Source organism: Seriola dumerili, unplaced genomic scaffold (assembly GCF_002260705.1).
Source record: "Seriola dumerili isolate Sdu_G_001 unplaced genomic scaffold, Sdu_1.0 BDQW01000309.1, whole genome shotgun sequence".
Lineage (NCBI taxonomy): Eukaryota > Metazoa > Chordata > Actinopteri > Carangiformes > Carangidae > Seriola > Seriola dumerili.
In genome coordinates this window covers 2,209,814-2,230,188 of record NW_019174564.1, presented here as the reverse complement: position 1 = coordinate 2,230,188, position 20,375 = coordinate 2,209,814, and the positions used below count along the sequence as shown (strand labels likewise).

Here is a 20,375-nt window from a genome sequence, read left to right as displayed (position 1 = left end):
ATGTCCAACTTGGGCCAGTATGTGCTTCCAGCACTTTCCTTCTTCAAAGCCCCTTTTTCAAAGCCTAAAATTGCATTGCTTCTCTAACGGGTCGGCCGTAGTGCTTAGCTTCTAGGAGGGTGTTTCGCTGCTAATTACCTCATATGACAAAAGGACAAACAGGTGCCTCTAAAAACAAACCACTCTATCTATACAAGCCACAAGGTTTAGCATTGAGTACATTTCTCTGCGCAGCTGCGGCTTCGTAATCCCTTAAGTAAAAGAACAGAATGAAAGACAGTGAACATGACCTTGCAGGTTTTTTTTTTTTTTTTTTTTAAACAGCCATTTTAAAACTCCATGTTTACTGTACACGCTCAACCTTTTTGTTCATTTAAAATGGCCACCTTCATCGCCGTGATGAAGAGTGTCTTGGCAGAGCCGCCCGAGCGACAATCAAATATTCCTGTGTTGACCGATCGATGAGAGCCACCCCCTGACCTTCCTCATTCACATCTCAATAATGAAAGACGAGCAGGGGTTATGAGTAACCTTAGCGCCCGGTACAGGAGGGGGTCAGGCGTCGATAGCTCGGCAAGGGTCCAGTGCCTGCATTGGCATGCGGGAAATCATCACGGGTCTTAAGGAATTGTCCTGAAGGAAGCACGGTTGGGATTAAAAGCTTGGGCTTGACTGAACTCTGTCTCCTCGGTGTCAATACGCCCGAGGTACCGTCAGTCACGACTTAAGTCTGAGGGGAAAGTAATTTACTGGCGTATGAAGGCACAGTGGTCCTAACTCATTATCTAGATGTACCAGTGACTGTATGTTGATGGTGGCATGGCAGCAGTGGCAAAATACAACTCGACTGTGTTAAAATATTTCATATTTTATTCATTGAGATACATGTTTTTTTGGGTTTTTTTTTTTTTTAAGACAAACATCAATTATAAAAATGTAGAGAATGATCAAAACATGATCTGTGAAAATAATGAAACTAACTACGATGATGTCATCAAGACGTCCAAGTCATGGAGAATCTGAAAGAATGTGTATCACGTCTGTGTGTTTGGAAACAAGACACAAGACAGTGAAAAATGCAAAAACCAAAACCTACAGATATTCAACTGGCTTCATGTCTGAGAAACTGGAACTGGCATTTTTTGCTTGAAAAATAACTAATAATCAATCAATTTATTGTTTAAATACTAGAGTTAATTTTCTGTCTTCCTCTAAAGCTTTAATTCAGGCGCCCTGTTTCGTGAACACCTCGGCGTGACTGCTTCAGATTTATGCAGAGCCTTCGTTTGACAGACCAGGAGTGCAAGCGAGGTGAACAAGGACAGAACAAGAAGTACAAAGACTAATATAGTTCTGGCCCTTTCCTGTACTGGTAGGGGTGACAGGGCCCACCCCACGCAGCACCGCTGTCCGATTGAATTTGTCAAGGGAAGCCAAGACATTTAGCTGTCTTTTAACTTCTCTTCCATACCAACAGGTCTCCTGAGATACAGCCTTAGGAGGAGGAGGTGGAGGAAGGGAGAGGGGTGGGTGAGGGGGGTCTCATTCTGGTGGAAAACAAAGTCTAGAGAGTGTCATCCTGTCTGTTTGTTTCTGCTCGGCTTGTTTCCCCAACTCCGCTAAGCATTTGGGTGTCCTCGTCTGTTTGTAGCAGAAGATTTATTGCAAACCACTTTTGCAAAAATGACCCTTTTTTTTATTTGGAGCGCGGGCATGTTCTGCCGTTGCACGGAACGCAAAATGTGTTATCCTCGCCTAATTCCGCAATTTAGGGGGAATCTATGACGACCGGAGGAGGGCCTGTCTCGCCGAGCGGGATTAGTGGATAGGCAAGCTAACTTTGAGCCTAGCCCTCGCCGTTTTCCTCATAAAGACGTCTCAAGTTCAAAACCCAGCTCTGTTGCCATGGTTTCTAATGCTGCGGACCAAAAACCTCTAAGGGACTGTTTTTGCATATGGGTAAATACCACAATCGATTGTGAGGAAAGTGGAGCCAACGTTTCGGCGAGGATCCAATAGAGAGAAAAAACGTTGCATTCACATGTGAGTACAAAGGACCTCTGGATGGCGCCTTAAGAAGTAGATAATAATCTATTATATCCGTAATAATAGTATCTGTAGTACAATCTGTTTTCCATCCTGGCTAGAGAAGAGGGTCTACTTTCACAGTCAGTAACTACTTATGATTATCAGCAGCAGTGATTGGTTCAATATATTTCAAATTCTATCACCGCAGTTATGACGTGCAGTTCATGTAGTGTATCCTGGTTTCCAATATGTGAAGAATTCATTTAAGACTTTATACAAAAACAGTGTTGACAGTTACAATTGCTTTTGCTATTCCTAATCAATTCAGTTATGTCATTATATGGCTTTTATTATTTATATTTAACTTTGTTTTCTAGCCTGTTATATACTCTACTTCTGTGTTTGTATTCTATGTCTTTTCTCTGTGCTTATCCATGATTATTTTATGCTGCTGCAGCGAGATAATTTCCCAACTGGAATCAACACTTCCATCAATTTTTATCATCTTTTATTAAATATACTGACAGCAAGTCATTGCCTTTGCTCTTTCATGTGAACTTGCATCACGAGGAAGGCCTTAGGTGTCACAGTGAGGGAAGCAATCGCGGTAGCTTCTTGAAATTGCTCACGAAGAAAAAACTACAGTATAATGAGGCCGCAGTGGCAGGTAAGACCTGGGAAAGACGACGGGCTTTCAGGTGGTGTTAAGAAAATTTTGACGTCCATGTTTAAATTCGTAGACCATGACCAACAGCGGCCCGTAAGACGTCTCTGTGAAGGTTTGATGTCAAACCAAGATCTTTGAGGAGGCAAATTTAAATTCTGATCCCGTAACTAATCAAACCCCAACAGATGTGCAACTTGCAGGGGAGCAGCGTCGTGAGCAACGGTATCAGGGAGCAGCGGACGTAAAGCAAATTCCATCGGCGTTTCAAGGTGCCACGAGAAACCTGATGGTACGGAAACAGCATCAGCAGGCAAAAAGGGGAGCAGAGTGCATATGAAGCATCTTTTATCTCCGCTGCATCCCTCTCTGTCGTTCTCCAGCTTATAAAAACAGTCTCCCGTCTCACTTCCTCCCTTCCAAACTTTCCCCGTGTATCCCGCTGCTTCCTTCTACCTGGCCTTTCTCACGGCTCCTGTGACACAGACAGATTACAGCTGCGGCTTCTAAATTCTTTAACCGTTCGTGGTCGTTTTATTGTCAGGTTGTTTGAGTGGGGAAAAAAAAAAAAAAAAAAAAGCACATAAAGGAAAGTCTACTCCTGCTGTGCTGGGGCCACATTTTCCCCCTCCATCTATGATACAACACAGACAAACTCAAACCATTTTTTACGACTCTGCCCGGAATTAAATTGTATCGGCCATTTTGTAACCTCAACACTTGTAACCATGGGTTTTAGTGAAGGTATTTCATGGCTTTTTTACCCACAAAATGTGACATCTAAATGAAGCATTGAGGCTTTTAAGGTGTAGTAGACATCTCTACTCACACAGCTTTTCTCTTTGAAAGTTTGGGATTGCTCCTTTTTTGGCTCCACCAGATCGTGGTATCTTCAGAATAGCCTCAAACTGCATCAAATAATTAGAATTTGAGCAACCCAATTAAATTAAAGCTGGAAATAATTTTTATCTACCCAGGTCGCCATTGATATAAACTTATTCGCAATGGAAATGACCTGATAAAATAGAGGTCACATAATCAGCTGACAAAAAAAAAATAAAAAATATGGATGAATGTAGCTATTAGGCATTTTTTAAGACCAGATTTAGCCTGATCCATGTTGTTAGACCTCATCTTTTTTTTTTTGCAGTGTTAATAACCGAGCTAAGATATTGAAATTGATGCAGTTGGGGTTTTGCCTTCTGCAATTTGTCTAAAATCCCCCCCTCTAAATAAAAGACTAAATCCAGGATGGCGCTGCTACACCCCTGCACAGACAAGCTAAGCATCACCACAGCAAGATCCATAACAACTTTCACCACAGCCACTCGGCATCCACCCCGCGTACCCCCACCCCCCTAATGAGCACGTAACATGAGAAAAATTAGGTCTGAAGCAAGCGGCAGGCGCTATGAGTTACACTTCCTCATGGTGTAACATCACTCTGTGGCAGCTAAAAGCACTTTCCTTAAAATCACACCACCACCAAGGAACAACCACGGTCCAGTGGCTGAGGAAGCCATTGATGGAATTAAGGCTCATGAATAACAATGCAGCGTGGGGCGAGTGAGAGCTCTCCCACTGTGTAATATTGACATGCACCCTGGTCAGAAAATAGCCCGGCGTAATTAGCTTTCACAACCAAGTATGGGGCCAGCAGGAGAGGCCACTCTAGACACAGACACAACCATTGAGAGGAACGCGTGTGCCGCTGAATAAGGCTGAGGTGAGGGGACAATCAGTCAGGGTCGATGAAAGAAGATTTGCTGTTGAATTTTTATATTTTGGCGTTGGGAGCCAACATGGAGGGGGGGGGGGTCACCTGATTTGCAGAAGGGTGTTTTTTTTTGTTTTTTTTTAATATATTGCTACATTAGTGCAGATAAAGCAACAAAAAGAGAAATAGTTACATTTCAAAGTGATCATGCAAATCAAATCAAGATCATGTAATATGATCAAAAACTCCCCCAACAGCGAGTTAATGGATCTTGATATGAGATTGTTTTGTCAACTGCTGTTTGAAGGGCAAGAGTATGTTCGGAACCGCAACCTTTTAAGCCAACATAAAAATCATCTCTTTGACAATTGGTCAAAAGTTATCTGCTGATGCCGATCGTGTAATACGATCGATAAAGCGAGCAGAGGGACCTTGAGGTGAGATTGTTTTGTCAAAGGCTTGAAATTAGTTTTTTTAAATTTTGGCTTTCTTTTTAATTTCTCATGCAACACAAATGCTTTTAATGATTTCGGAGTCGGCTCCTTGTGCTTTAAAACACCATCTAATAAAATTTCACATAACGAATAATAGTTTAGGTTCTAGAGTTGGACAGTTTTTGGAACCTGATAACGATGACGGGTCAGAGAAGGTTGAGAAATGCTGGCTCAGAGGAGAAATTTATTTTGAGACTGGACATCCAAGACTGCTGTCATCACAATCAACAAACTTTTAGCCTTTTTTTATTTTTCTACATAAATAAAGACATAAACTACTTTTGGACTACATCGTTTTAGCATCGGCAGACCTTTGGACTTCTTCTTGGACCCGATTTTGGACATGATAGCTGTGTGACTTGACTTGTTTGAGACTTGACTCCCTAAAGACTTGACTTGAGATTTGAAGATATAAACATCTCAACATATCTTTAAACCTGGTAAACTAAAAAAAAAAAAAACTATAAAATAGTGGCTGCTGGGGGGGGGTCTTCGCCATGCGCAACAACACTATTAACTCAAAATGCTTGAATTCCATGTAAATTCAACAAACAGTCCAGAGATCTGAAGGCATTTTTATTCACTTGTGATTTGTTTATGAAGACTTGTGACCTGACACGGACTTGGACTGACGCAAAAGATTTAAAAGAAACTCTGGTTGTGGATATAGTCCACAGAATGAACACCAGCATATGAAAACTCCAGTGCCTTTGCAGCAGTGACAAAGGTTACAGTTAAGAAGTGAAAGGTCAAAAAAAATGAGTGCCATTAAACGAGGACGTCATTGGTGACAAATGGCCAATTAACCTGATCGTGATTATCAGAACATTTCAAACCATGTCAGTCACTTAAGTGACAAGTCATGCATAATTGCGTCCATCTATTGTCATGAACTCTCAATGCACTCAACAGTCATGTACAACTTAGTGCAACAAAATCCCTCTAGAAACAAACCCAATGCTGCGTCTCTCTCTCCATATGGATGACTGGATATGTATAGAGTTCAAGTGGTAGACACTCTATGAATATTCAGCTGATTGGGCGAGATCAAAGTGAATTATGCAATCGTGCTATGAAACACTGATTGCCACAGTGTCATCAGTTTTTCAGTTAAAGATTGATACTTTATGTTTGAGCTTTCCATTTCATTTTAACCATGCAGGTGGGTTCAAGCACCAAAGATCAAACAGTGGGATAAACGCACCAAATAATCTAATGGATTAAGATTTGAAGTTTGTCATGTTTCAAAGTGAAAATTTGAACTCATATCTACTCAGCCAAAAACTAGTATGAGGTCCTCAAGGATAAAGAGGAAATAGGTTTCCAAAATCTTTAAAAGTGACTCTTTCATTCCCCAGATAAACACAAACAACACTATCGCATTCATCGGAAGAATGTAATTTCTGAAGCGCCTATCAAGTACACATCTTAAAAACAATCCTCGCTATATCTTCTTGCCAAAATGAAAATGAGGAAGCAGATGAGAGCAGTGACTGCAGGTGAATGAGAGCAGGCTAATAAAACAGGTCCTTTGCGAGGTGCTAACCGAGAGCAGTCATCAGAGAGTCACGAAGGTGAGACCGCTCCTTGTCTCGCTCCCTTGATTTCATCTCGCCAAGGTTAGAGGGCGTGTGGCGTGAATGTAGATCCCGCTTTTGCTGCCCCCGCATGTACGGCACCCAGAGAATTTGGGTTGTGGCTACTCATTCATGCCGAGTGGAAGCCCATTAGAAAAAAGGGGCGGTGTGACAAAGACATGAAGAAAAAGGGAAACATGAAAGTGAAATAGAAGGAAAGGAGACGGTAGAGAGGGAGCGCTAAGGAGGGCAAAAGGGATTTCAAGTCAAACAGTAATTGAGAGGAGAGGGGAAAGAGACAGAGAGAGGGGGAGATAGCAGGATTAAGAGAGGTAGAAAGTGTCTTGTAATGCTGGGCTGAGCAAGGACTGGAGGCTTTCCCAGCCAAAGCAGTTTGAGCCATCCATCGTTTCAGTGTGGGACTCGAGTACCTCACTGCAGCCTTAACTCTCACAGATGAGTCATTTTCAAGCAGCGCTCCATGCCAGCCTAGCCAGATGACAAACATCACCCTTCACGTCGACACAAAATCACACAGAGCGATCACACTTTTTAAACATCCATGACAAATTGCTGGGAGTTGTTCAAGAGAAGCAAAAACACAAGAAAAGCTGTGCCCTGTTATCACGGGACCAAAGGGAAGTTTGACTCTCGGAAGTGCGACAAAAAAAAGCTGCACGTTGCTTCGAAATGACTCAGTGTCCCAGCATCAGTGGCAAATGATAAAGAGGAATCAGAACGTAGGAAATTCCAAAAAAACAAATCCAGTCAAAGGAAAACATTGCTTGTAAAACATCATTTATCAAAGTTATTCAAGATGCCATGAATTATTGAAGGTCACTGCATGCAAAAACAAGATCCAACAGATACTCTCCTACAGGAGAAGCTCGACTGACATCGCGAAACACAACCCATTTCGGTTGGGGAGTTGACATTTAGAAAAAATTTGACATGAGGAAAAAAAAAAAATCTCATACCTAAGATAAACACCTGTTCACCAAAGCCCAGAAGAGTACGACCTTTGTTCCGCTGGCGAGGAGGAGGATCTCCAAGCCACGTCCAATGACGCACACTGACCCGAGCAATTCAACCAATTAATGCTACGTGGTTTTTCTACGTTGACAAGTGGTCTCGCAGTGGTGACCTTTTCTTGCAAAAAAAAAAAAAAAAAAAAAGACAACTTGACAAGATGATGTTCCCACAAAAAGACTGAGCGGTGTCTAACCTGGCACGTGTGCACTGAGGGTGTATGTAAAGGTAATTTTCATGAAGCACAGTAAGCTTATAAGAGCAGTGTGGTGATTAATCATTGCTTCAGCCGCTCACATTTGCGGGTCTCATACATTTTAAACAGCTCAACCAAACACAGGGGTGATCGACAAAAAATGGCTCCGCCTTTTAGAGAGCAAAGAGTGGCGGGATAATAATTTTGTTGTCAGGGAGATTCAAATGGGAGCGGTGTGACTACACGGCGCCAAAGGCCGGTGATGTACCTTTGGGCTCGCTGAGATACGGAAAGTTTTATTTGGCGACAACACGACGATCCTCGGTTTCACACTCACTCTGTACTAAATTTAAATGAGTCATGTATTACATTGTTTTGACGTTTGCCTTTCTTTCACTTAAGTGATTAATAAGGTTGGATTCAATTAGATATGCTTACTTTTATATGCCACAATAATATCACCGCTGCCAAAAGGGAGACTGAGGCAGTTTGTTTAAGCTGTTTATGTGATTGCATAAATTGACAATTCCCCATTAGAATCCTGTTTACATTACTACACAGACAGAGATGTTATTTTCTTTCTTTTTTTTTTTCAAAAGACCAACTGCCTGCCCCCCCCCCCAAAAAAAAAAAAATCACATTAAATCTAAATTATTACAATCATACAACTCCTGCACAACATTATACTGCAATTTAAAAGGCATTCCCAACAATTATTAAAATTAATTTGGAGGCTAGTTTTGCCAGACAAGCTGAAAGGACGGTTGTGACTCAAGCGGCTGTTACCCCTGGCAACCCAGGGGTTTTGAATGAGGACAGAGGGAGGAGACTGGCGGGAACAAAAGGTCCAGAGATCATTCAGTGATGTGGACAAAAGAGAGAACTTATATATTGACTGAAGAGTTTTCACTTTGAACTGTATGTCCAGTAATGCGTCCCTTTGGAAGTCACCGTCTTCTGTAATGCTTAACTGAGGAGAATGCCAAGGTAGCATGAACACACACAGTTTATTGACTGGTTTGTACTGTAGCAGTCTGGTGTTGACTGTGTCTGACGGAATGTTGTTTTCACATTATACTAATAATAATACACAATACTAAGACTCAGTATTTAATCTTTGCTAAATGTAATAATCACAGTCGTCTTGGAGAATGTCTACAGTTTGATTTGTTTATAAAATTCAGCAATATTCTGGAACTGTGGTGCACCTCTACCACATATTTCATAACCTTAGTTAGTGAGAATCACCAAAATACCAACACATCACGAATTTTGCACAGGGCTTTAATTTGTTTCGCACTTTCTCCACCACATTTCTTGAAATGCTAGCTAAAAGGTAATACTTAAATCAACAGAACCATCGACTCAGTTCAGTTAACTGTCCCTCAAGCTGAAAACATTCCTTATGATGACTTCTTCCAAGTCAGACCCTTAATTAAAATACTACATCTTGAGAATTGCAGATGTTAATCTGAAGAAATACCATCAGAGTAAAAGTAGATTATATGGCAAAGTGACAGACTGAGGGGATGAAAGTGCAACAAGATGTTTTGAAAAAAAAAAGAAAAAAGAACCACAAATCAGCATGAAAGGATGTTGTTTTTATCTTGGGGGAGAGATGATGAATAGCTAGCAAAGTTATCAAAGGTCAGTAGAAGTTGCATGCCCCCTCTTATGTTGAAAGGGAATAAAAAAAAAAAAAAAAAAAAAAAAAAATGGATCCAGCGCTTCAGGGCAGGAGGAAGAGACAGAGCACATCAAATGTGTATGTTGGCTACTCCCACCTGCCAATTAAAAAAAAGGAAGAAGCAGAAAACTAGAAGAATAAGGATGAAAGACTATGGAGCGCAGTGCAGAAAAGGGCAAATATCAGATAGAGGGAAGGAAAAAGCCCAGTCTGCTCCCTGCACTCTGACTAACCACCTGCTCCTGTCTGAATTAGCCCTTTCTTTACTGTTTGGACTCATCCAAGTGAAACTCACTCCCCTAGCTGACAAATGGACTGAGGCCTCCCACTTCCATTTTTTAACACATTATAAAACCCCATGTTTAGTGAGCCACCACTGTGACGGCTATTAATCTGACACCAAAAGACCCTACGACCAGTTCCAGGCTTTTTCTGAAGGCAAAATGAAGGGGGCTGAGAATAAAAACATTTCTGAAAACTCCCAAACTTCTGGATTCTCTGGCAAAAGCGCTCAACTTGTACGGGTATAATAAAGTCTATAGGGCATTCAGCTCAGAATCCAAAAATGGACACCGTTACGGTCGATCCAAACCACTGGCTTGGTTGGAGTCAATCCGCTCCTCTTTTTCTTTTTTTTTATTATCAGTATCTCCTGAGAGATACCAATCCGCTTCATATGGGGAGATGTCCTTAAACATTTCCCATTTGCCACCCTGGGATTCCTGTTCCGTCTAATCACCGCCACAGCCTTGTATGGCCAATGTCTGGAGACCCGGGCTGACTGGATAGGCAGCCAGCTCGAAAATTTACAGCAACTAATTGGCCCAAATTAAGTGCGGCAGGTTCTTATCAAAGAGGATTGGAGTAGGGTTGGAGGCAGGAAGCGGCTGAAGAATGAGACAGGATAATGAATGTCGGGTGATGTCATCTAATGCAGGAAAAGAATAGGATGTGGAAGAAAATAAACCTCTTTGATTTAAAAAGAGGGTTACACAAGGGCAAGAGGCAAACATGCACGGATGGAAAGGCGGTTCAAACTCCTACAGTTAATCCAAAGAACTTCAAAATGTGTTTATTAATGTGCATGTTTGCTTTATAGCAAAAGAGAGTCTTTATCTCCTCTTTCTGTCACAGCTCTTATTAATATCCTTTCGCATATTAAAGCTGGCTGCAAAACCACCCACCATTCTCTATTTGTTCATACTATTACAACAGGCAGTTGTCCCCTGCTGCGCTCATCGGTCATGTTTTTGTTCTGTAATTGTCAGGTGCTCAACACATAATTGTATCATGGAAAAACAGCCTCCAACCAAGAGTAAGCAAGACAAACCCATGAATCCTGCATAAACAGAGAGAGGCTGGTAGAAAAAAGCCCGTCGTCAGGACCTCAGAGAAAGTCTGCTGCGTGATTGATGCAAAATATGCTCTCAATGTAATCTAATATATGCTGTTAAGTGCATGAATATGCTTTGTATTGCTAATTTGGGCAGCCCAGTAGGAATCAAATCCCTAAAAGTAGCAGCGGTAGTGGATCATTTCATATAATGAAGGACCACAGAGCCCCGTTTATTACAATCTGCCTATTAGAACCTTTAAAATAAAGCAGCAGCACCTGTGTGATATTTGCACTTCCAACATTAAGTCATGCATTAATTCATCTGCCATCTCATTGTTTGGGGAGTTAAATGTTTATGCAAACCTCGACTTTAAACAAGGGAGGCCACTCGCGGTTGGGCTTTGGGGGTCATGCATGAACAATGATGGTATTACTCTCACATCTGCTCAGCATGATAAGCTCTCTCTTCCTGTCGATGGCAGCTGTCTATTTGCTTAAACTAACGACTCTAATAAATGAATCAAGAAAGCAGAATTACCACTAGTGGAGTGGCAGGAAAAATGGCCACAAACTCCCCCCTCTGTTCCTGTGTTTTCGGAGAACATTATGATGTCACAGTCAAGTTGACCCCTTGACCTTTTGGATATAAAATGTCATCACTAATTCATCATTTTTTTTCCTATTAGACATTAGTGTTAAATTGTGTCATGATAAGCGTAGGAATTCCCGAGTTGTGGCCAAAAAAACGCGTCTGATGACATCACAGTGACCTTTGACTATCAAATTGCGATCAGTTCATCCTTCAATACAACTGAATGCTTGCGCCAGATGCGATGAAATTTCCTCTGACTCACTAATTTAGCATTACGCTTCCTTAAACCTGGTTGAGACACTTAAAAAATGGTCATAAGTGCCCATATATCCTGACATTCATTTTTTCATACAGGCTTTTTGTTGAAAAAAATAATAATAATAAATCTCCGCCCATGCTCAGATAAGCCTGATGTTGTCTCAGTGATGTCATCAGGGTTACCTCATCACCCACCAGAGGGGGAGAAGACATTATACATCTGTTTTCCCTGGCTCCTTATGACGAACTGAACTCATGGTGTGCACCTTTAAATTCTCAAATGTTGTCTTTGTTTGTCTTCAGTGAAAATAATTCATAATCAACAGCAACCACTGACGCATTTAAGTACATGCAAATGGCCAGATGACTTTTAATGGTGACATACTATGAAACGGTATCCTGTCCGTACACTGTCAAACATATTGTGGCGAGCTCACGTGGAAGAAGGTAAACTGAGACAGATTTCTGCTTTGTACAACTCCTGTGTCCCTTACACCGCACGACTACAGGAGGTGCTATTTATTAACATCAGAGTCAACCACTCTATACATGAATACTGGCCAGAGGTAATTAAACACACCAGGAAACTCAGTCATGGTGGCTACACTGATAATTAAAGTTAACATCAAACTTAACACTATGCAAAGCCATATAACCTGGAAACTCACATAACACAATTAAACATGCACACAACATCACTAAACATGGCTTTCATTGCAAACATTAACAGTCCCATGAGCCTTTGCGCTAACCAGCTCAAACTGTTCCAATCAGAGTGAACACTCCCCCCTCTGATCGCTACAATATTGTTCTCCTTTATGATATTTTCTATTTTAATGTAGCATCCATTTAAAACATGCCGAGACAAAACTATGCGTTTCAACCACATTTCAACACGTCATGCTGAAACAAAACCGAAAAGAGGGGATGTGAAGGAGAGAATGAAGCAGATGGTCATGTTCTCATATGCACCTCGCCACCCTCAGAGCTGCGGGCACGTGAGGACAGGTAGGCACGTGCTTGTGTTTTAAGCTGTTTGGAACTCAAGACCTAGAACTCATCTCAGTTTGTTACATGAAATTAATAGGGAAGTGAACTGCTACTTTTATAACTCTAAAAGGAGGTAACTTCACCTCGATTTCCAATCCTTAGTATTTTTGGCACTTGACCTCAGATTTTTTCTTTTCTTCCCAAAGAACCTACGCCCCTGACATCCTGCTCGAGATGAGAGGATTTAAATGAAGATGGGCAAAGAACCGAAAGGGGGATTCTTCAGCTAATCCTTCTCCCTTGCTCAAACAAACATCTCATCAAATCCTTCAACTCTGAAATAAGGTCAAAAGCCAAGGATAATGAGAACTGGAACGTATGGGAAAGATCGTCTGCAAAGGAGAAAAGGATCCTCCCATCTGCTTTTCCCTCCTTATCCCTCAATCATTCTTGTCCCTCTGTCAGCACATGTTTTCTTCCAACGGGGAGCGGAGTCGTTTGTCTCGCGCATTCCAGCCTAAGTGTGGCGAAGTAAATGATGGCCCGGACGCGTTTGTTTTCTACATGAATGTCATTAACAGGAAGGTTGTCAAATGTCAACTGTCACGGGGCCATCAGGTTCACATCACAGGTGGCGTTCGTTTAGTTTTATCGTCCTCGAGAGACTCGTCAAGCTGTTATGTCTATTAACCTTCATCATTAGTGTCATGTGCATGAACGCAAAATGCTAGGAAGACAAAAATATCCTTTGTTCTTCTCCGTTCCCCGAAAATGACAAGTTCGGAAGACACAGAGGCGAGAGGAATCCCAGAGAGACTGTCGAGAACAAAATTAAAGTGATACAAAAGACCAAGAGGTGAGTCTGGACAGGCAGGGACAAGACTGTGTATGCGTGTGTGTTTGGAGGTGGATGCGTCGGGAAGGGGAGGTTGGCTCCTTCCCGACCTGCTTTTCTCCTTCAGGGGTCATGCACAAGCCTGACACAATGCTATCAGCCGTCCCTTAAGGTGCCTGCCGAGGTCTCCTGCGATATAAGGTGATATATAGCTTTGATATAGCCTGTAATTACTGGCCGTGAAGGCCACACCGCCGTCGGGAAAGGAAAAGGGGAACACAAAAAAAAAAAAAGGGAGGAGAGAGACAAAGGGGGCTGTGATGAGAAAAGGGTCACTGTTGTTTTGATAGCACAAGTGTCCAGCCTCTCCAGCGATTTCACACAGTTGGAAGTGGCACTAGATCTGTACATGTGTTGGGAGAGAGGCAGATTCAACAGACGTGTCAGCTCCCGAACAATACGCTCCAAAAATATCCCACGAGGGAAGGGCCGATGATTACAGAAATCACATGTACTGTTCAACTGTACGGTGCATTCAGGAAGTATTCAGGCCCCGTTACTTTTTCTCCCCCCATTATGTTATGTTGTAGCCTTATGCTTAAATCATTTACATTAATTTCCCTCATCAATCTACATTCAATACTGATACCATCACGACAAAGTCAAAATGGAATGTTTCGCAAAATGATTCAAAATTAAGTGAAATATCTCATTGACAGAGTACTTAGTTGAAGCCCCTTCAGCTGTGATTGCGGCCTCCAGTCATCTTGGGTGTGATGCGACAAGTTATGCACACCTGGATTTGGGGGAATTTCTGACATTCTTCTCTGCAGATCCTCCGGAGCTCTGTCGCGGTTGGATGGGGACCGTCGGCCATTTTCAGGTCTCTCCAGAGATGTTCGGTCGGGTTCAGGTCAGGGCTCTGGCTGGGCCCCTCGAGGTCATTCTCGGAGTTGGCTCAGGGTCGTTGTCCTGAACGCTCTGGATCAGGTTTTTATTTAATTTTTTTTTATTAAGGATATCTGTGTACTTTGTTCCATTTAGCTTTCCCTCAACCCTGACCAATCTCCCTGTCACACTGCTGCTGAAAAACACCCTCACAGCATGATGATGCCTCCACCAATGCTTCACCGTTGGGCTCACTATTGGGCAGGTGATGAGCAATCCCTGGTTTCTTCCAGACGTGATGTTTGGAATTGAGGCCAAACAGTTCAATCTTGATTTCAACAAACCAGAGAATCTTGTTCCTCACAGTCTGACAGTACTTTAGCTGCTTTCTTGCAAACTCCAAGCAGCTTTCATGAGTCTTTCACTGAGGAGAGGCTTTCCGTCTGGCTGCTCTTGCCATTAAGCCCAGATTGGTGGAGTGCTGCAGTGATGGTTGTCCTTCTGGAAGTTTCCCATCTCCACACAGGATGTCTGGAGCTCAGCCAGAGTGACCATCGGGCTCTTGGTCCCCTCTCTTACCAAGGCCCTTCTCCCCGGAGTGCTGGGTTTGGCTGAGCAGCCGGCTCTAGGAAGACTCATTACAGGGTGTTGAATGTAGATTGATGTGGGAAAAAATGAATTTAAATCATTTTAGCAAAACAAAATGAGAAAAAAAAAAAAAAAAGAGTGAAGGGCTCTGAACACCTTCTGAACGCACTGTATACTGTGCAAATGGCCTCAAATTGTGCTAAATAAATCTTTGGTAGCATCTTTCAATCACAGCATCATTAGCCTCAAACCAGCTTGTAACACAGCACCACATATAGGTGGACAATGCTGTACCCAGAGGCTGTGGATTCTGCACGGCCGAGATGTTCACAGCGCTGAGGGAGGGAATGGCTAATGAAAGAGACCCATTCATTTCACCCTGTAACAGCATGGTGCGAGACGACCGTCATTTTGAAATGCAGTACAGCACTCACTTGCTCAGTGGTGTGCTATCACTCACATACGAGGTGCACATAACACGCTCACTTAAAAGACTGAAATGAGACCAAACACCTCGCCGAAGGAGCCCAGCATACAACCTTTGTAAGTGGGCTAAACTGGAACAGGTAGGGCTCGGGTTTGATGGCTGAATATCAATGGAGCGCTCTTAGTGGCTCGGGGACCAGGGAGGGTGAAAGGACCCGTACGGTGGGGCGAAGTGCGGGGTGCTGGGTGGGGTTGAGGCACCTAAATGTGTATTGACAGCTCGCGAGAGCTGGTGACATGGCTGGGCATTTGCCGGTGATGGATGCGAACCTGGCACGCCGACTAAGCCGGCAGCAGCTTGGCTCATCTTCAGACGGGATGTGAATGCTAACTACCGCGCTTGCCAGTCACCACGACTTAACTGGTGCCCGCAGGAGAGGCAGGTGGTGCACAGGCTAGAGGAATAAACAAAACAAAAAAAAAAAAAAGGCCGAGAGTCCCACAAGAGTCAAATACTATCAGTGCATTCACAAGCATGCTAATTAGATTTTAACCAGATTATGGTAATGCTCAGATTATTACACCGTAACCAGTTTATTTTTGTCAAATTAAGATGGAAATTTGATTAGATTAGTTTGAACTGAATCTTTGAACTGACAGCTGTGTCTCAATGCAATACTACATACAACAATACAACACAAGAAACCAACGTACTTTACCATTTTATACCGACAGGAAATGAATAAATTCCCCGTCACGCATCAATCAAACTGTAAAATCTTGATGCCAAATTAACCTTCACTAAATATTTAATACTCAATTTGCGGCACAGCTTTTGATTGATTTGCTTATGGCGGGCGGTCATTTATAGACGGCATGTACTCCGCTCGGCTACAAGTAAGAACCAAGTCAAATTGTCAGAATAAGTTTCCCGGCTGGTCACCACCCTGCCGTGAGGGCGATGATCCCCGCTGTTCCCGAGTCGAGTGAGTGCCGTTCATATCAAACACATGAAGAATCTAACGGCATGCAGACATTCACAGTAAACAAGATGCAAACCAGTATCTCTGTTGGAGGGGTTGGTCCGTATCAGAAATACATGTTTATGTCATGTGTTTGGATGACAAAACAGATATCAGGCGGTATGTAGATATAATTTCTATACATAAACCACAGCTACCACTGCTAGCTGGCACTGCTGGACTATTTATGATTAAACACCAGCACAAACCACTTTCTGGTTTCCAGTTTCTACGTTCCTTTTGTTTCCTGTAGCCCACAACACATCCTTCCCAGACATTAGCCGAGCAATCACACAACTCATGGAGGGCCGCAATTATTGGGGGAAATCAGGTTACTGAGAACCATGTAAATGCTTTAATCACATAATTTACACTGTTTGGGTCGTTTCCAGTGATTGAGCTATAGTGTGCATGCAAATATAGTGCGTGGTGAAGAAGAGGGGGGAGAAAGGAGACAGGAAAGTGTGAGATTAGAGAGGAAAATCCAGCTCAAGTATTAATGAAAGAGCGCCGTTTTATCGCTGCTGATATCGACTCATTGGAGATGGTGAAGCAGACGAACTACTGAATAAAAAAAGTTTCTGCATGTGAGAAATTAAATAATCACAAAATCTTGTGCTAACGTTGGTGAACAGACTACAAATCTGATCAAAGGAAGTTCGTTGTAATTTAAAAAAAGAGAGAGAGAGAGAGAGAGAGAAACACTGTGAAATAACTCAGACGTATGTTAACATGAGATGTTCTTTCACACATCAAATTATCCTGATGCATGTTTAGGATGCATCTTAATGCCAAATACATCAAGGCAAATCTTTGTGCACTGGCTTTAACCTCTGCCTCATCACAAGAGTGTCTTTGCTCAAATTGCTCGTTTCTGCCTTGCTCTCATTTTCTTTTTTAATCCTAATGAGCTTAGCCGCAGGTGCCGAGCAACGGCTCTGACGGCTCGACAATGAAACGGTCGGGCGTAGCGTTCGGTTTGTTGCGCTGACCTCCGCGTGATGATGTGCAGCCGTGCTGCTACATGCTACAGCCTCTCACTCTATCCCCTCCCCCTCCCCGCCCATTCTCGATTCATACCACCCACACCTTCCATCCACTTAGCAACTTCCTCTCCCAAGACAAAGTGCCCCGGCTCTGAATCGGGTTGTAGTTACCTTTTAGCATTCAGTGAAAAGCCTCGGTAGCAACGAGATGCTAATAAGACGTGCTTTTCCCTGGTACTTTATGTTAGTTTTGTGTTCTTGACAGAAGCAGACCCGCTGATTCATTCCTGCAGGGATTTTTAGTCTGAGTGGGCGGCTGGAGAACAAGGGAGCTACAGGGTGCATCAATTATCTGACAACATGTTTCAAACTACCTCTTTTTACCATCAGCTGCTTTTCACACAGCTGATTATCTGAACTCTATGGTAGCGAACTAGAAAGCCAAGAGCAATTGTTTGATAAAGTCCAAAGGTCCATTAGTATTCTGAAAGTCCAATGTGGAACTAAAGCTTTGGAAATAAAAAGAAGTGGACATATGTTAAGCTTTGGAAAGAAAAAGAGGTAGACAAACGTTAACGCAGAGGAGCAATTTAGATAAAGTCTATTCCTTCTGAGTGCTCAAGGGTGTTTTGACCTCAAAGGGAAGAGAAACTGTACTCAGAATGATATCCACCAGAGGAGTCTCCGTTTTCCTCTAAGTGCTACAATACGTCAACAAAAGACCTAAGATGGACTATACATACTGTATATTCACTCCACACTCGCCTTGAGCTCTACATTTTCTTGAATCCAGCCTGCTTGCTTTAAAAACCCCGAGACGTATGTATATATTAGCGTAATGTTAGCCATCAATTACAGTAGACTACAGTCCGTCTACCTTGACAAATAGGTCTCCACGTCCCGGTTTCTGCACACAACGGGGTCTTACCTCCGAAAGCAAGGCTCATCGAGCACGTTTTTTTTTTTATTTAGACATATGACTGTTAATGCATTCATATCATTTCAAATGAACATTGATTTGCGTCAGAGGAAATTTACGGCCGGTATAAACCAGCAGCCAGGTGGCGGTGAGGTTTATGTTTGAAGGTGTTTGTTGCTCACCGGCATTCTTGACCCAATTAATCTGTAACAGAGGTATGTTACTAACAACCACACACCTCCCCACAGGAGAGCTTTTGTATTAATTTTCTAAAACCACAAGTGACTTCATTAACATAACCCTATTTTTATTTTATTTTTTTTTACTTTTAACGAATCTCAACGGCCAATCATCATATTTATGGCACAAAATAGATCACCAACATGCCGCGTGTTCTACATTTTAAAAATCTAAATACCATGTTTTCCATGAAGCCGGTACAATTTCATCTTCTGGGAGGTCCGAGAAATCAATAGTTATTTCATAAAGAAAAACATGTCTGGAGGAGAAACACATTTCATTCCGCTTCAGCAGACCTCAGGTGTGAATTACAGCATCTCTCATTAACTGAAGACTCACTGATTATGTTCTTTTTTTTTTTTTTTTTTTTAAACAAACACAGCTACTTGACTCAATTACTTAACAGCATAAAGCCAATTTTGCTTTTGAGAGCGAAGGAGTGTGGCTGTGTGTGTGTGTACATATTCATACATGCAAATATTAATATTCCATTATTCTGAATGGGAGCCTCAACAACTCTTATTATTCTTCTTATTATTATCATTTAGTGTCACCATTGATAGAGCTTCAAAATGAGTAAATAGCTGTTATTGTAACCGTTCAAGTGATGCATCTAAGTACCTACTGCAGAGAATACCTTGTAAATCATGTGCTCAAACCTTTTACATACAGTATATTAAAGTACAAATGCGTCCTTACCTTTGCGACATGATCTTGTATGCGTCTGGCAGGTAACACCTTGTATTCTCCATCTGCGCTGGGTCCGCGTCACAGATCTTATCATCGGTGCGACCGTAGTTGGCGCTCTCGATCATGATGACGTCGGTGCCCGGGCAGCGCAGCTCGATGGGGTAACTCTCGCACGACAGCTCCCTCCTCACCACTGCCATGGGGATGGGTGCTCGACTGAAGGCTGCAGAGCAATAAAAACAAGAAAAAAAAATAATTCATTCCTTTTCTACTAAGGATTTCTGCACTTAAGTATGAAAACAACTTCATCCTGAAGCTGGGGTTAGATCAGAAATGAATGAAGAAATTAAAAAAAAAAAAATCAGTATTTTCCTGTAGGAAAATACAAGAACAGATGGGAGGACCTGCAATCAAAAGGTCTGAGTCTGAGACATATGAGAAGAGGTTGTCCACCCTAGTCTAGAGAGTGTGGGCGGATAGGATGCTGGTTGTTTGGAGTGGGAGGATGAGCAATACCACAGGGGCGCTCGAGAGGCCAGGAGTTGTGGGAAAAGAGAGTGAGAGATTGACACAAATCAAACATAAGGAAATAGACATGGTGTTTGCATTTTGCTGTGAGAAAATAAACATTCATTACATGGGCATCCAGCTGAGAAATTAGAGACAGACAGAAACGCAGAGACACGTAAAGTGTTACAATTTCCCCCCAGATTGGATCATAAGAGCTGCTTCATTCATTGTGTTTTAAGGTGACACGGTGCATTTGAGTTAAGCTATAGACAGGCAGGAGGCACAGGGTCAAAAGGTGCTTGTTGCCTCAAGCCAAAGCTGAGAGTCTGTTTGGCAAAAAATTTGCTGTTTATGGCAGAGCCAAAATGGCCAGGAGGGCTAGTGGGACCAAGTGGCGGCGGTCTGGAGGTTGCTGTTTTCCCTCTCCTTGACACAGGCAGGCGCACGCTCGCTCGCACGCACGGACGCACGCACGCTCGCACGCACGGATGCATGCACGCACGCATGCACGCACGCACGTCTGCGCGCACGTCTGCAGAGGCTCAAAAACCCGCGCACCAGCAGAGCCCGTGCACGACACACTGGAGGAGTTCTGTGTTTACAGCGGGAATAAAAAATGAGCGAGATACGTAAACATTGGCCTGAGTGACTGTGGGAGGACTGTGGCAGTTATAGATTTTTATAAACATCCTTTCAGACAAGT

The 20,375-nt window shown here is 42.6% G+C and overlaps 1 protein-coding gene across 1 annotated transcript in view; it reads right to left on the bottom strand.

Annotated features, from left to right (window-relative positions):
* The window catches only part of adgrl3 (adhesion G protein-coupled receptor L3), a 193,568-nt gene that overhangs the window by 113,293 nt on the left and 59,900 nt on the right, over positions 1-20,375 (bottom strand). The window contains exon 3 of the mRNA XM_022758742.1: positions 19,172-19,385. Within this exon, the coding sequence (XP_022614463.1) occupies positions 19,172-19,385 (214 nt within the window). The remainder of the gene's footprint in view (positions 1-19,171; positions 19,386-20,375) is intronic.